The 17,634-nt window shown below is 45.2% G+C and overlaps 1 protein-coding gene across 1 annotated transcript; it reads right to left on the reverse strand.

The window, feature by feature from the left end:
- Window positions 1-447: 447 nt before the first annotated feature.
- Window positions 448-16,901, reverse strand: LOC132353052 (carcinoembryonic antigen-related cell adhesion molecule 7-like). The gene is made up of 8 exons (XM_059903921.1): window positions 16,838-16,901; window positions 15,552-15,911; window positions 11,376-11,654; window positions 10,224-10,502; window positions 3,066-3,195; window positions 2,294-2,346; window positions 1,585-1,616; window positions 448-561 (listed from the first exon to the last, which is right to left on the reverse strand). Exons 1-8 carry the CDS (start codon window positions 16,899-16,901, stop codon window positions 448-450), a joined length of 1,311 nt encoding a protein of 436 aa, XP_059759904.1.
- Between the last annotated feature and the right edge of the window lie 733 nt (window positions 16,902-17,634).

Below are 17,634 nucleotides of genomic sequence, written 5' to 3' on the forward strand. Positions count from 1 at the left end.
AAGTTTTTCCTTTTCCTCTCCTTTTCTGGCACATGCATTTCAGTGGATCAAGGACATAATTTTCCAGGTTATGGCAAGTTCAAGTTAAACTCCAATGTGAAAGGACTGGGGTGGGAAGGAATGAGTGTGCTCTGAATAGGCAAGTTTAAAACCAGTTTAGGTCAGGAAATGGGGAGGCGTGGAGGTTCTGGCAACTCTCTCCCAAGGTCTGCTTTGCCAAAGTTCAATGACAAGGAAGGTTGGGTTTCCTACAGACCTCCTCCTGGATGTACCTTTTCATCTACTGACACTGAAGGAAGGGGCTGTGACCCGGCAGCCAGGATGTGCCTCATTAGGGATGAAAGGGGGGGGAAAGACACTATTCCCATTTTCCCTGGAGGGCAAAGGGATCTCCTAGGGATGGGGATGAGAAGCTTGGAATAAGTGCAGCGAGCAGGACTGGTTGCATTACTTATTTTTCACTTCTGAATAAACTGTTTCTGTGGCTGATGGGGAGGCTGAAGTTGGTTTCTTTGATTCCTGGGCATTGAAGTTCAGGGCAGAATATGCAACTTCGTCAATCTGAAAGGAATGAACAGCAGTCAAATTAAATCAGTGTCATAGGCCAGGCCCTCACCTTGTCCAGTGTGATTCAGCACCACATGCTTTCACCACTTTGAAACTTTTAGTTCAAAGAAGTACTTTTATTACCCATTTTCTCTGCTTACTAACATCCTATTGAATGTTCATTAGAAGAGATAGATTATGGAATGCTACAATGGAATATGATGATACAACAATGAGAATAAATAAACGACAAAGGCACACAACAATATGAATGACTCTCACAAAACAATTTTGAATCAAAGAAGCCAGACACATGTATACACTGTATTTTTCATTTATGTAAGTGCATAATCAGGTAAAACTAATCTAATGCATTGGAAATAAGGATAGCCATTACTCTTTGGAGGGAAGTAACTGGAGCGTTTTTTGTGTGTGTTTGTTGGGGGGGTTGATTTTTTTTAAATGATTTGGGCGCTGTTTACATAGGTATGTACAACTCGTAGAAACTTACACATTGTTAAAATATACTTATGATTGAAGCATTTTTCAATATAAATGTATATTTTATTGAAGGTTAAGATGAGAAAAATTCAGTACAATTATTAGAAAGTAAAGGAACTAAGACCTCAGATCTATTAGATTGGAAATTATCATTTGATAGTAAGAGCAGGGTCAGATTGGAGGCAGAAGAGGGAGAATGATCTAGTGCCTTCCTTGAGCTGGGCATTGTGTCAGGTGCTTCACCTTTGTTATGTCATTTAATTCCTTGAACTTCTCTTTGAAGGAGGCAGCATGTCCATTTTACACATGAAAAAGCCGGGGATCAAAGAGGTTAAGTTACCAGCCCAAGGTCCCAGCCAGGATTCAAGTTCACATCTTGCAGTGAGGTAGACTGGTGGGGGCAATACTTCTTTGTTTGTTGCTGAAGTGAGGAACTTTGACCCAAACTTGATGTCACTTTTGTATCTTCAAGAATAACCCATTCTACACAGAGATATTTCCATGAGAAAAGGAGCCAGTGAAACTGGCTGTGCTTACCTTGTTAGGTGAATTGTCAGAGTGGCCCTCACCTAGGGAAACAAAGGAGAGTTATCAACCCATGAAAATGCAGAACTGACTTATTGCCTCAGAACGTGGTGTTCCTAAGCTGTTGTACTTCTAGCTGAAGGAGGTGGCAGGTGGTGAGAGGGTGGGGTGGGAAGGTGGCCCATGATTAAGACTTAAGGAATTCGCTTCCCTCAGTCTGTGGTCCAGACCCCAGGGCATTAGACCAAGGAGGGGTGGGGAGAGGCCTCAGTGCACTTCTGAAGATTTCTTCCAGTTCACAAGGCCAGGTGTGTGTCTCAGCCGCAGGCTCCAGCGGCAAGGAGGGGCATTGAGGCCCACAGTACCCAGAGCACCAAAGGCAGGGAAAGCCTCACCAAAGGAGATGCCCGCATCCGTAATAGAGGCAGGAGGGGGAAGGAGGTAGGATGAGGAAAAGGCTCCTGGAAACATGTCCATCTCATGGCCTGCCTGACTTGCCTGGCCTAGGAGGGGTGAGTGTCTCTCCCCCAGCTGTGTCTCAGGGGAATCTTTTGCAGCAGGAAGGGTGTGAGGACCTATGCCAGTTGTAAGACTGGGAAACTGAGATCCCCTCTAATAATTCACAAGGTAGGGATTCACTTGGAAATCCAGGATTCCCTGCTAGGGCAGAGTATATAGTAGAACATACGAGCTCTCACACGAGGTGAGCAGGTTTACTTACTCTGGTTGTGGTCTGAGGATTTGTGCTCCATGAGGTCTCGCTGGTCACTTGCCCTAAATAAATATCAGACACTGTGACTGCTATTCCCAGGCACAGGGTCTTTGCTGCTTGAATTAGGAAGGACACTGTCAGCATGATTCCTTGGGGCTCCTCAATGTTCATGTGTACCTTGGTTGGTCCTCTTTCCTCTGAGGACCTCCTTCTTCAATCTACCTATCATCCCTTCTAGTGTTTACTCCTCTCCTGCTTACTGGCTGTTCACATTTAGGGCCATTCATGCCAACTGCTTCTATTTCTACCCTGACACCTTTCCCCTTTTATAGATAGATGCTGTTTTTTTGTCACTTTATTTATTGCCCAGGAGGCCTTTGGTTGTTTCTGCTTTTCTTAGGTTCTCTTCCTGTCCTGTCCCTCTCTCCTCCTGCTACTGTTGTCGACAGAGCACAGGACTCCCTTCCTCCTGCTTCTTTCATATCCTCATTAGTTTTCCTTCTTGGACCTTAGCTTCCCTGACTGGGGACAGAGGAACATAATTGGTTCTGCCCCCTCTAAACCAGATGGGGATGGGAATAACTATGTCCAAGAGAGAGTAGGGCACAGGAAGCATGAAGACCAGGGAAGAAGAGACCCACAGGAATTAATGCCAAGAAGAAAGACTTTAGGAAGCATGAGGAGCAGATCCAGGTCCAGAGACAGAGATGAAGTCTCCTCCCCTCTCCCGAGCATGGCAGTTAGCCTCGGAGAAAGCAGAACAAGAGGAAAGGCATCATACCCTGCAGTTTTTCTGAGGTACAGAAAATACACCAAGGCTTTTGTCAGAGCTATCCCAGCCAGGACTGCAATCACGATGCCGGCAATAGCACCACCTGAGAGGCCAGAAGAACTTCCTTGTGTTGAATCAACTGTCATCGAAAGAAAAACGAAGAGTCAATGAAGGTGACATTATTTTACAGTGGGGGCTGCTCTGGAAAATAACTCTCCATATGAAATAGTCTCGACTTGTTCCTTCAAGGAATAAAATTTCTGTGGAAGGTTGCTGTGAGGTGACTAGCCGACTATATTTTTGTAATTTTTTTCTCTCTGACTGTATTTCTAGGTTGGTGGTTGGACATGCCTCAATTCTAGTGCAGCCTTTCTGCACTCAGATATTTTTGAAGGCTTTGGAAATGGAAGAAGCGCTGATGGTTATTTTTCTATGTTATAGCTTCCCATCTTTTCATGATTACATCTTTCTCTGGGTGTGGCCCAGGTGTGGCCGCCATGAATATGTGCCTGTTAGGTGTCTTGGTGGGGATTTATTGATGTAAGGCCCTCTGAATTCACTGCCCCTCTGCACAGAGACCACCCTTCACACAGGTTCCCAGCAGAAATATGAAATCAATCCCAATTCTGCGAGAAATGATTTTTTTGTGATGGATGACTTTAGTTCAAGGACTCCTCACCAGATTTGCAGACACTCTCTTAGAACTGCACTGCAGCCTAAAACTTCCTCCTTCCCTTTCTCCTTCTCAGGGATCCAATATGCATCATGGTCTGAGGACCCTCCCGGGCTCCTCCCACTCCTGCCCCACTTTCCTTCACAGGCATTTTTCCCAATGAATGTCTTGTATGTCTAATCCCATCTGGGCTGCATCTCACGGGGTGAAAACTAACATACTAGACATGAAACTTTGCACTCAACTCCTTTTTTTCTCTCTTCCATATTTACTCAGTAACATGTTCCTATGGGTCTTTTGTGTTATGCCTTCCTACCTTTTGCCTCTTTGTTCTTTTTTATTTCAGTTTTCCTCACCATTCAACTCAAAACTGAAAATTAATCCTAATGTTAGCTATTGTTATGATGTACTTACTATGTGCCAGATTCTGTGCTATATATAATATTTCCCATGTATCTCATTTAATTCATATAATAACCCTGTCAGATAGACATTATTTCCATTTTACAGATGGAAAATCTGAGGCTTCCAGTAGTGAAAAACCCAAAGTCATATGGCTAATAAGAGGTGGATCTAGAGTTAGGTAGTCCTTGACTCTAGGAGTACCCAATTTCACATAGCCTAATGATAATAGTAGTAATTATAGTAGCTAACATTTTTGGAAAATTTTTCCTTTGTGTGTATTTTGCTGTGGATTTAATTGAATATTACATTAAATCTGAAACAAAACCATGAAGCAGGTACTTTTATTGCAATTTTCAGTTGAGGAATCTGAGGCTCAGAGAAGTCAAGAATCCTGTGCAAGAATTTATAATTGTAAATGCTTACATTAAAAAAGTAGATCTCAAATCAGCAACCTAAATTTACAAGTTAAGGGACACGAAAAAAAAAAAAACAAGGAAAAAAACCAAACAAACCAAAGCTAGCAGAATGAAGGAAACAATAACAATTAGAATGGAGATAAATAAATTAGAGAATGGAAAAACAGTAGAGAGAATCAATAAAACCAATATTTGGTTCTTCAAAAATATTAACAAAATTGACAAATCTTTAACTAGATTGACTAAGAAAAGAAGAGAAGATTCAAATTACTAAAATCAGAAATGAATGTGGGAACATTACTACCAATTCTACGAAATATGAGTACTATGAATAAGCATTTGGCAACAAATTGGATAACTTCTACAAAATGGACAGATTCCTAGAAACATGAAAGCTACCAAGATAAAATCACAAAGAAATAGAGACTATGAATAGACATATAAAGTAAGGAGGTTAAATCAATAAAAAACACTTGACAAAAATCCACTAACCTTTCATGATGAAAACACTCAAACTAGGAAAAGAAGGAAACCACCTCAACATAATAAAGGCCATATATAAAAAACCCACAGCTAACATCATCCTGAATGGTGAAAGACTGAAAGTTCTTCCTCTAAGGTCAGGAACAAGACAACAATGCCTGTTTTTTCCACATCTATTCAAAATAGTACTGGATGTATTAGCCAGAGCAATTAGGCAAGAAAAAGAAATAAAGGACATCCAAATTGGAAAAGGAGAGTAAAATTATCTCCGTTTGCAGATAACATGACCTTATATGTAGAAAACCATAAAGATCCCCCAGAAAACTGTTAGAACTAATAAACAAATTCATCAAAGCTGCAGAATACTAAATCAACATGTAAAAATCAGTTGTTTCAGGACTTCCCTGGTGGCGCAGTGGTTAAGAATCCTCCTGCCAATGCAGGGGACATGGGTTCGATCCCTGGTCCAGGAAGATGCCACATGCTGCAGAGCAACTAAGCCCATGCACCACAACTACTCATCCTGTGCTTTAGAGCCCGCAAGCCACAACTACTGTGCCCACGAGCCACAACTACTGAAGCTCATGCACATAGAGCCCGTGCTCCGCAACAAGAGAAGCCACCGCAATGAGAAGCCCATGCACCACAATGAAGAGTAGCCCCTGCTCGCCGCAACTAGAGAAAGCCCGCGCACAGCAACGAAGACCCAATGCAGCCAAAACCAAAAATAAATAAATAAATACTATTAAAAAAATCAGTTGTTTCTATACACAGACAATGAAACATTCAAAAAGGAAATTAAGAAAATTTTATTTACAATACTATCAAAAATAATGAAATATTCAGGAATTAACCAGGGAGGTGAAAGATTTATACACTGAGAAACTATAAATAAACACTGCTGAAAGAAATTAAAGAAGACATAAATAAATGGAAAGACATTCCATGTCCATGGATTGGAAGACTTAACATGGTTAAGATGACAGTACTACCCAAAGTGATCTAAGATTCATCGCAATCCCTATCAAAATTCCCCAATGACTTTTTTTTTTTTTTGCTGAAATAGAAAATCAGCCCTAAAATTCATATGGCATTTCAGGAGACCCCTAAAAGCCAAAAAAATCTGGAAAAAGAAGAACAGAGTTGGAGGACTCGCATTTCCTGATTTCAAAATTTGTTGCAAAGCTACATAATCAAAAGTGTGGTACTAGAATAAAGACAGACATGCACAACAGTGGAACAGTAAGCCCAGAAATAAACCTTCATATATATGGTCAGATGACATTGACAAGGGTGTCAAGATGATTATATGGGAGAGTCTTTTCAACAAATGGAACTGGGAAAACCAGATATTTATACAACAGAATGAAGTTGAACCCTTACCTAACACCATATACAAAAAAATTAACTCACAATGCATAAAAAAAATCTAAACGTGAGAGCTAAAGCTAGAAGAAAAACATAGGCTGAAAGCTTCTTTACACTGGATTTGGCAATGATTTCTTGGATAGGAAACCAAAAGCACAAGCAAGGAATAAAAAACAAAAATCAGTAAATTGGACTTCATCAAATTTAAAAACTTTTATGCATCAAAGTGAAAAGACAACCCACAGAATGGGAGAACATATTTGCAAAACATATATATCTGTTAATGGATTAACATCCAGAATATGCAAAGAATTATTACAACTCAACAACAACAACCAAATGTAAAAATGGGCAGAGGAGGGCTTCCCTGGTGGCGCAGTGGTTAAGAATACGCCTGCCAATGCAGGGGACACGGGTTCGAGCCCTGGTCCGGGAAGATCCCACATGCCGTGGAGCAACTAAACCCATGCACCACAACTATTGAGCCCGCGAGCCTAGAGCCCGTGCTCCGCAAGAGAAGCCACCGCAATAAGAAGCCCACGCACCGCAACAAAGAGTAGCCCCCACTCGCCGCAACTAGAGAAAGCCCGCATGCAGCAATGAAGACCCAAGGCAGCCAAAAATAAATAAATTAAATAAATAAATTAAAAAAAAATGGGCAGAGGAACTGAAGAGACATTTCTCCAAAGAAAGAGTCTCTTCAATAAGTGGTGCTGGGAAGACTGGACAGCTACATGTAAAAGAATGAAATTAGAACGCTCCCTAACACCATCCACAAAAATAAACTCAAAATCAATCAAAGACTTAAATGTAAGGCCGGGCACTATAAAACTCTTAGAGGAGAACATAGGCTGAACACTCTTTGACATAAATCGCAGCAATATCTCTTTTGATCCAGCTCCTAGAGTAATGAAAATAAAAACAAAAATTGACAAATGGGACCTAATTAAACTTAAAAACTTTTGCACAGCAAAGGAAACATAACAAAATGAAAAGACAACCCACAGAATGGGAGAAAATATTTGCAATCGAAGTGACCGACAAGGGATTAATCTCCAAAATATACAAACAGCTCATGCAGCTCTATGTCAAAACAACAAACAGCCCACTCAAAAAATGGGCAGAAGATCTAAATAGACATTTCTCCAAAGAAGACATACAGATGGGCAAAAAGCACATGAAAAGATGCTCAACATCACTAATTATCAGAGAAATGCAAATCAAAACCACAATGAGGTATCACCTTACACCGATCAGAATGGCCATCCATCATCAAAAAGTCTACAAACAGGGGCTTCCCTGGTGGTGCAGTGGTTACGAATCCTCCTAACAACGCAGGGGACACGGGTTTGAGCCCTGGTCCGGGAAGATCCCACATGCCATGGAGCAACTAAGCCCGTGTGTGCCACAGCTACTGAGCTGCACTCTCGAGCCAGTGAGCCACAACTACTGAAGCCCGCACACCTAGAGCCTGTGCTCCGCAACAAAAGAAGCCACCGCAATGAGAAGGCCGCGCACCGCAATGAAGAGTAGCCCCACCTCACCGCAACTAGAGAAAGCCCGTGCACAGCAACAAAGACCCAACTCAACCAAAAATAAAATAAATAAATAAATAAAATAATAATTAAAAAGAAAAAAAGTCTACAAACAATAAATTCTGGATTGAGTGTGGAGAAAAGGGAACCCTCCTACACTGTTGGTGGGAATGTAAATTGGTACAACCACTATGGAGAAGAGTATGGAGGTTCCTTAAAAAACAAAAATAGAATTACCATATGATCCAGCAATCCCACTCCTGGACATATATTTGGAGAAAACCATAATTCGAAAAGATACATGCACCCCAATGTTCACTGCAGCGCTATTTACAATAGCCAAGATATGGAAGCAACCTAAATGTCCATTGACAGAGGAATGGATAAAGAAGATGTTGTACATATATATACAATGGAATATTACTCAGCTGTAAAAAAAGGAATGAAATAATGCCATTTGCAAAAACATGGATGGACCTCGAGATTCTCATGCTAAGTGAAATAAGTCAGACAGAGAAGGACAAATATGATATCACTCGTAAGTGGAATGTAATTTAAAAAAATGATACAAGTGAACTTATTTACAATACTGGAACAGACTCACAGATTTCGAAAACAAACCTAACAAACAAACAAACAAAACAGAGGGGAAACGTCCAGGGGAGAGGGAAAAATTAGGAGCATGGGATTAACATATACACACTACTATATATAAAATAGATAACCAACAAGGACCTACTGTATAGCACAGGGAACTCTACTCAATATTCTGTAATAACCTATATGAGTAAAGAATCTGAAAAAGAATGAATATATGAATATGTATAAACGAATCGCTTTGCTGTACACCTGAAACTGACACAACATTGTAAATCAACTATACTCCAATAAAATTTTTTAAAAGATATACAAATGGCCAATAAGCACATGAAAAGATGCTCAACATCACCAATAATTAGGGGAATGCAAATCAAAACCACAGTGAGATATCACTTCACACCCTTTAGAATGGCTATTAAAAAAAAAAAAACAACAGGGCTTCCCTGGTGGCGCAGTGGTTGAGAATCTGCCTGCCAATGCAGGGGACACGGGTTCGAGCCCTGGTCTGGGAGGATCCCACATGCCGCGGAGAAACTAGGCCCGTGAGCCACAATTACTGAGCCTGCGCGTCTGGAGCCTGTGCTCCGCAACAAGAGAGGCCGCGATAATGAGAGGCCCGCGCACTGCTTTGAAGAGTGGCCCCCACTTGCCGCAACTAGAGAAAGCCCTCGCACAGAAATGAAGACCCAACACAGCCATAAATAAATAAATAAATAAATAAACCCAAAGTTAAAAAAAAAAATTTATAAAACAACAACAGCAACAACAGAAAACAACAAGTGTTTGCAAGGATGTGGAAAAATTGGAACTTCTGTGCATTGCTGGTGGGAACGTAAATGGTGCAACCACTGTGGAAAACGGTATGTCAGTTCATCAAACAGTCGAACAAAGAATTGCCATTTGACCCAGCAAATCCACTTCTGGGTGTGTGCTCAAAAGACTGAATGCAGGGATTGAACAGATATTTGTACACCCATGTTCACAGTGGCATATTCACAATAGCCAAAAGGTGGAAACAATTTAAAAGACAATCAACTTATGAATGATAAACAAAATGTGGTATATACATACAAGGGAATATTATTCAGTCTTTAAAAGGAATGAAATTCAGATATATGCTATAACATGCATGGAACCTTGAAGACATAATGCTAAGTGAAATAAATCAGACCCAAAAGGATAATTATTATATGATTCCACTTATACAAAATAACTAGAATAGTCAAATTCATAGAGACAAAGAAAGTAGAATGGTGGTTGCCAGGGTTTGGGTTGGGGGACTGGGGAGTTATTGTTTAATGGGTACAGAGTTTTAGTATGGTAAGTTCTAGATGGATAGTGGTAGTGATTGCACGAGAATATGAATGTACTTATTGCTACTGAGCTGCAGTCTTAAAAATGGCTAAAATCATATATCTTATGTATATTTTACCACATTAAAAATGGTAACAGAAAAAAAAAAACAAAACAAGAAGAATCTTGTGAAAGTCACACTAAAATGCCAAACCCAGGATAAGAAACTTAAGTATATTTGCTTTAGAGATTAAGCTTTTATCTATTTTGCTATCTGTTTACTGTAATGGTCTCTTATTTGATATTCTGCCCCCTGTGACCTCTATCCATTTTGCACACCGTTTGTAGAGTAATTCTCCCGGGAAGATGTAGCATGGGGCGAGTGGTCACTTACATTTCACATCCAGCCTGAGGGGGTCACTTTTGCTGGAATTGCCCGGGTTGGAGACCTCACACTGATAATCCCCGGCATCCTCCCTCCTGACGGGGTTGATGGTGAGGGTGCTGTTGTCTGGGGACAGCTTCATCCTCTCTGTGAGCACTAGCCTCTGGCCATTGAAGAACCAGCATATGGAGATCCCAGTGTCATTTGTGTGGCAGGTCAGGACCACGGTATTCTCATGTTCTGTGACTGTGGTGTTGCTGGCTTCGATGGAGGGCTGTGCCGCTGGGTCTGTGGAGAGACAGAGGGGTGACTGACTGAGAATAGGTCAGGGGCCTGGGGCCACGCTCCTTCCTCAGAGGTCTCAGCCACCCCCGGGGCCCAGTGAGCTCTGTAAAGGTGACCCAGAGGATGGCCCTGACCCTGTGATCAAGGTCATGAGGCTCTCTTCATTGATGATCTGTAAGGAGAGGGCTGCAACTCCTCTCTGAAACCCAGATACCCCAGGATGACCCCTGACCAGTCTCCCCGGACAGCTCTGTAGTATCGGCACCAGGAGCGTCTTCTCAGCCCATATGTCTAGCATCTTCAACATCAAGTGGGATTTTTCATCAACTTCATTGACCTTTTTCCACAATTTTCTTTAACTTTAAAATAATTCAGGTCCCATTCCTTATATACACTTCCGAGTACACTGGGGAAGGCAGGCTTGCCAGCTCTGTGCATCTCTGGGGCCAAGGGAACTTTCCATAAAGTAGGGGAGGCATCTACTTCCTGTTAAATAATTCCTTAGACTGGCCCAACATAGTCTCCTGGACTGTAGAAGGTTTAAGTATCCCTCTGAGCCAAGGACAGTCTTGTTTTAAAATTCCCCAACAATAACTGCCCCTCATTTTCACTCATCCTGAGTCTGAGACATTAACTTTTTCTCCCATCAGAGGATGGTGACCCTGAGCCTCTCAAGACAGGAGCAGCTGTTGCCTCCCAGTCTTGACTCAAGGCTGGGCCTGCCCAGATTTGCCTGGGACAGGAAGTCATGGCCAGCCTGATATCCAGGGGTGAGGGTCCATGTACTTGGACCTGAGAGGGATGGGTGTGGTGTGGCCTCCGGCAGTGGAGATTCAGTCGGGCTGCCTGGGGCACATAGGAACAGAGGTTACTCACAGATGACGTTCAGGGTGAATGGGTCACTGCGGCTGACACTCACTGGGTTCCGAGTTTCACACATATAGGGTCCTGTGTCATTCCTTGTGACATGGAATAAAGTGAGAGTCCTGTTGTCCTCAGACAGTTCCAGCCTGGTGCTGTTGGGGAGGCTCTGATTGTTGATCCACCACATGTGGGAGGTGTTCGGAGTCTCAGGGCCACATGTTAACACTACAGTGTCCTCCAGCTCCTTGGGGTTGGAGTTGTTGCTGGTGATGACGGGTTTGGGTAACACCGCTGTGAAGACAACAGAGAGAACATTGCCCCTTTTATACCTTGATTCCTCCAATGGCATCTTCAATCAGAGTTGGCATTTCTCACCTTTGAGCCAAACTGAGTCCTTAAAGAATAAGGCAGGTCTGTGTATCACAAGACAAATGCATGAACATCTGAACTCAGAGAATATAAGGCCACCTGATCTATGTCTGAGAGAAAGCACAGACTTCCTCAAGTGTCTGTCATGTATCAAGGTTTGATAGCAGTAACATAGGCCTGGAAATCGAGACCCCTTGCTTCCTCATTTAGTTTTTTACTGACCAGGTCACTACCTGACTGACCTTGGGGTGTTCACCTGGAACATGCAGGTCCCGAGACCCTTCAAGCTGCACAGACCTACATTGCCTGGTGGAGATGTGTTTTCACTGAGTCCTCGATTTCCAAGGTTCCCTAGAGATAGGTAATGATGGGCCATCCCATAGTCCTTAAACCCCAAGAAGACTGGGCAGCATGGCCTGGAACTGGGTGTTTGAGCAGAAATAACACACGGGACGACCCAGAGCAAGCCTGGTGGTCAGTCCATTATTCAGGCTGCAGGGCCATGAGGTGGGGCAGTTCTGCACAGGTGTTAAAGGTGAGTGACAAGACAGTGACCCCATAAAGGCTAGGCGAGTCCAAGGAATGATTAGAAAAGAGTGAGGGGGAGGGACTTCACTGGTGGTCCAGTGGGTAAGACTCTGCGCTCCCCATGCAGGGGGCCCGGCTTCGATCCCTGGTCGGGGAACTAGATCCTGCATGTATGCCCCAACTAAGAGTTCGCATGCCGCAACTAAGAAGCCCGCCTGCCACAACTAAAAGATCCTGCGTGCCGCAACTAAGACCCAGCCAAAATAAATAAATAAATAAATAAATAAATAAATAAATAAATAAATAAATATTAAAAAAAAGAGTGAGGGGGACATGCAGGAGCTGGCTGGCTTTGGCAGCAGAACCAATGTCTCTGCCCTTAGTCTTGGACAGAATTGATCGGGGAGAGGTCTGAGTCTCTGTTTTATAAAGAGAGGAATGATTTAAATTAGTAGAAACGTTCTGTGTTATGTTAATAACTTTAGGAGAAGAGGTCCCTGTCACCAATTTCTGTGGACAGTCAAGCAAATGGGGAGGAGGCCCCACTGGCATGTGGCATGTTTTCTTTTCTTTTCTTTCTACCTCAGGAAACACAGCTAGAGCTGGATCAAATTTGTCTGAATTGGGCCAAGTCTAAGTGAAAGGACAGTGGCTTGGGCACCTCATCGTCGGAGAGTGTCCCACCCTATGATACAGGTGCCATCATGAGGACACACGGGCAATGAAATAGGCAGTAAAGCAGTCAGATGGCACAGGGTCTGTCAGCCCCACCCTGGGAAGGTCTCGGGAACCCCTGAGAGGAACGGGAGGCCCACAGAAGGACGAGAATGTGAGTCACAAATCAAAGAGGTGAAGTGAGCCACTGGGGACTGCAGACCTGTCTTTCTGCCTTTGACCCCCTGGTTGAGTCATGTAGGGCTTAGATTCAGGGGTTGCATAACCCTGTTACGTGGTGTGTTCCACTTGTTGGCATCATGGAGGGAAAGAGCCCTGGACCAGGGCAAAGTGGGAGCTCATTCTCCTGGTGACCTGGGGAAACTGGCTCATGTTGGAGCCTCGCAGAGGCTGCTGCTCCCACTGATTTCTGTGTCCTTTACTATTGCCCGGGAGGGTGGGCCTGGCCACAGGTGTTAGCAGGACGGGAACAGGGCAGTCAGCCATTTGTGGGAGTATTTGTGGAAGGCTTAAGGGTAGGGGAGTTGTCCGGAGCAGGGCCAGTTCCGGGTGGAAAGAAGGAGGAGGAAGATGAGAGACACAGAAGCAGCAGAGAGAGCAAAAAATGTCCATTTACAAGTGACTTCAAAGTGGGGATTACAAGTGCCTTCAAAGATCAAAGATCCAAGAGCCCCACTGCTGCCCAGAGGCAGGACCCCTGCAGCCCTGGAAAACCCTCCGCTGGCCGAGCAGCCCCACAGTCACCGTGAGACCTGGCTCCCAACGTGCTTTAGGGGCGGGTGGTCAGAGGATGGAACATGGGTCCCATCCCTGGAGAGACAGGCAATAGGTGTACCTCCTAGGATTCTGCATCCAGATTCCAGTGCCTGAAGAGATTATAGGTCATTCATTCATTCTTATTCCTTCCATCCTTCCTTCATCAAAGAAAGATTGAGAGTTTACCTGTTGGGCCCTGTGCTGGTTACAGGTGTAGGTTGGAGAGTGAGGAAACCGAGTCCTTTCCATGTTATTCCAGCGGGAGTGACACCCAGCACATTAGGAAACAAACAAATAAATGATTTCTCATCCAGTGCAAGGAGCTTGTGCATTGGCTACCTGAAGAGGGAAGGCCTGGACATTCCTGTCACTGACTATGATCATTGATGCAGGTAATTTAGTTCTAGAGTAAACAGGATTAATTTTCCATTTCTTTTTTTTTTTAAATTAATTAATTTATTTATTTATTATTTATGGCTGTGTTGGGTCTTCGTTTCTGTGCGAGGGCTTTCTCCAGTTGCGGCAAGAGGGGGCCACTCTTCATCGCGGTGTGCGGGCCTCTCACTATCGCGGCCTCTCTTGCTGTGGAGCACAGGCTCCAGACGCGCAGGCTCAGTAGTTGTGGCTCACGGGCCCAGTTGCTCTGCGGCATGTGGGATCTTCCCAGACCAGGGCTCGAACCCGTGTCCCCTGCATCGGCAGGCAGATTCTCAACCACTGCGCCACCAGGGAAGCCCTCCATTTCTTTTCACTTTCCATGCCAGAGTCTCCCTCTGAGCTGGGGATGCCCAAGAAGAAAGGATCTGAACCAACAGCTGGTTTCTGGGTCCAAAGATGCACAACAAGGCCCCTGGGATGGAGGAGAGGATGGGGCTGTTATCTTGGCATGACTCTGATTGGCCAGTTGTGGTCTGTGTGACTCTGATTCAGTGAGTATAATTCCCTTTAACTCAGTTTCTCCTCTTTAAAATAGAAAAAATGGTAAATTGTCTCAGGATTGCCATGTTGCCTGTGTATTAACCTTAAATCATTAATAATTAACTGACCTAAAGCTGAGCAAAGAGGAGCTGACCATAAAAACTGCACCTACTGTTAGTTGCATCCACAGGAGAGGGTTCCCTGGGCTGTGCCCCGGTGGTCAGGGAGCTGCCAGGAGCATCTTCTCTCCTCTGTTCCTCCCTAAGGATGCTGACCTTCCCCTGGAGTCTCCTTAGTCCCCCAGGTGGTCGGCTAATAACCTGGGGATCTAGCCCGTCTTGCTCTCCATGCTGAGTCTCAGGTGAAGGCCCAGACTCTACCCCTGCTCAAATGTGGCTCTTGGGGCTGAGCCCTGGCTGGTGACCAGCTCTGAAGCCTTGGGACTCAGGCAGCTGGGAAATCATTGCTCCCAGTCAACCCCGTCCAGGAGGCTAAAACCCAACAGTGGCAAATGTTCTCCGGGGTCACTGGAGGCAGGAGCTGAGGAGCTGGGGAGGGGCTTCCTGGGGCTGAGATTCTGTGGGGATCCCAGGAGGCCCTCAGGCCAGGCCCATACTGAGTCCTACAGGGTCTTCCTCAGCGTCATGGTCACAGGCAGGGGCCCAGGGGGTTGAACTGAGACTGAGCTTCCTCTGCTGTGTTACTCCCATCAGCCCGGTCCTTCTTTCTGCACAGAATGTCTTCAGGGTCCGGATTCTGCGAAAGAATTCTGATCCTTTGAAGATTGTCTCCACTGTGTGTGTGTTCTGAACTAAATGTTCAAATCCCAACCTGGGATGTAATACAGAGGGGGATGGAGACACAGTCCAGGCCTATCAATCCTCTGTGTGTGAATAGAATTCACCCCACCCAACACCCAGAGGTCAGAGAGGAATCACTCACGGTATACGTGGAGTTGTCCAGTTACACTTTCAGTCTGTAAATCATTCTTTATAATGCGCAGGGTGTAGTATCCTGTGTCGTCCTGGGTGACGGTCTGGAACAGCAGGGATCCATTGGGGTATATTGTCTCTCGACCGCTGTGTGCAGGCCCAGTGGCATTTGTACTAACGTCTATTCTAAATGTTGCAATTAGTTGGTTTTTCTCTACACTTTCTCCTCTGTACCAGCTGTAGCCTAGAAGATCCCCTGTCACATTGTGGACCAGTAGAAGAACATCCATCCCTTCTGCAGCGTTGAAGGGCACCGATTCAATAGTGAGTTGCACAGTGGTGGGCAGGTTCCAGAAGGTTACGAGTGAGACTAGGAGGGAAGAGAGAGAAATTAATATTCTGACCTATGTGTTGGGATGGAAAAATGGGGCCCTGGGTCCTGAGCAGGTGTCTTCATCCCTCAGCCTTGGTGTGTGTTTTTGTAGTGCATGTGTGTGTGTGTGTGTGTGTGTGTGTGTGCATGTGTGTTTGCTACTGGTTCAGGGTCAGCAGCATGACCCCCATTACTTCAGCCCCTCTGAGCTTGTTATTTCCTCTGTTTCTCCAGGTGTCTGCCTGGCTCACTCCCTCACTGCCCTCACACGCTTGCTCACACTCAGGGGCCTGTTGGGAGCTGCCCTCCCTGACACCTGCTCCAAAGACCCTCTGTCTTCACTTTCTGACCTTTCCCTGCTCCGTTTCCTTCATGACACTTGTCAGCACCTGACAGCACATTCTAGATCTCTTTGCTTGTCTATCTTCCTCCCCATAGAGTGTGAGCTGTGGGATGGCAGGGACTTGTCTGATCCTGGTTGTAACCCAGGGCCTGGACCAGGCTCCAAATACCTGGTGAGGAAGGAATGAGTGTTCCCAGGGCCTCCACCACCTGGTGTTTATTTGTCAGTTTCTAAGGGTGGTGGGTAAGGACAGTATTTAGCTTCCTGGTTGCGTTCTTTTCTGGATTGACACCCTGACATAAATTGTTATTGTCACCAGTTTTGAAAAATTACTGCTCAGTGATGAATAATTTGGAAAATGTACAGTAATTGAGGTTTTCCTGCCCCTCATCAATTCCAGTTCATTGAGATTTTCCTGTTGCTCAGTCCCTCCCCCCACCCTCCCCTGCTCCCATGTCCTCTCCCCTCAGGTCCAAACAGAAGCCCTCTGTCCCCTCTCAGAGCCCTGTCTCCCCCAGAGACCTCAGCCAGTCTCTGTTCTCCCACCTCTGCCCACACCCTGAAAATTGTCCCCTCTCACCTGCCAGCAGGAGCCCGTCCCAGGGGATGCACCCTCTGCGGGCATGGGCTGAGGGGGGCTTCATGGTGTCTGCTGTCTGCTGTGTCCCTCCCTCTGTGAGAAGAGCTTCAGCTCCCGAACCGCTCACAAGCACTGCTGTCTGATGTGTGAGCTCTGCTGTCCTTCCTCCCTCTGTGCTGGGCCTCCTCCTGGGGCAGGAGCACTTCGCTGGGTCACATGGGCCGGGGGCGGGGTCTCTGCCCAGATCCCTCCCTCTCCCTCCCCTCTCATTCCTGCCTTCTCTCTTCTTCCCTCTTCTTTCTGCCTTTTTCAGCTTGACCTCTCAGCCTAGAAACACACACACACAGTTTGCCATTGGCTGGGGGAGCACAAGCCTGGGGCTCAATGTCCTGGGCGTCCCCCACAGTTCGCAGTTGGGGTGCACAGCCTCTCCCCCACAGCCTCCCCTTCCCCTTCTGGGTTTTCCCTTTAGAGCAGGAGCCCTGCGGCTACATCACGAACCCTTGTCACAGGAATGTCACCCACACTGTGCACTGGAATCACTGTGGAACTTTATAAAGACTGTGAATGCACAGATGACACCTTAGAAATGCTGTGTCAGCAGCTGCCCAGGTCACATGTATGCCCAGCCAGGCTGAGACCCCATAATGTGGACTGGGGTAGACTCTCCCCTTCTCTTGTGCACACAGAGGGTCTGCAGATCCTGTTAAAGCGCAGAGTCTGCCTCAGCAGGTGTTGGGTGGACCCAGGAGTCTGCATCTAACTAGCTCTCAGGTGATGCTGGTCATACTGGGCTG

Source organism: Balaenoptera ricei, chromosome 19 (genome assembly GCF_028023285.1).
Source record: "Balaenoptera ricei isolate mBalRic1 chromosome 19, mBalRic1.hap2, whole genome shotgun sequence".
Lineage (NCBI taxonomy): Eukaryota > Metazoa > Chordata > Mammalia > Artiodactyla > Balaenopteridae > Balaenoptera > Balaenoptera ricei.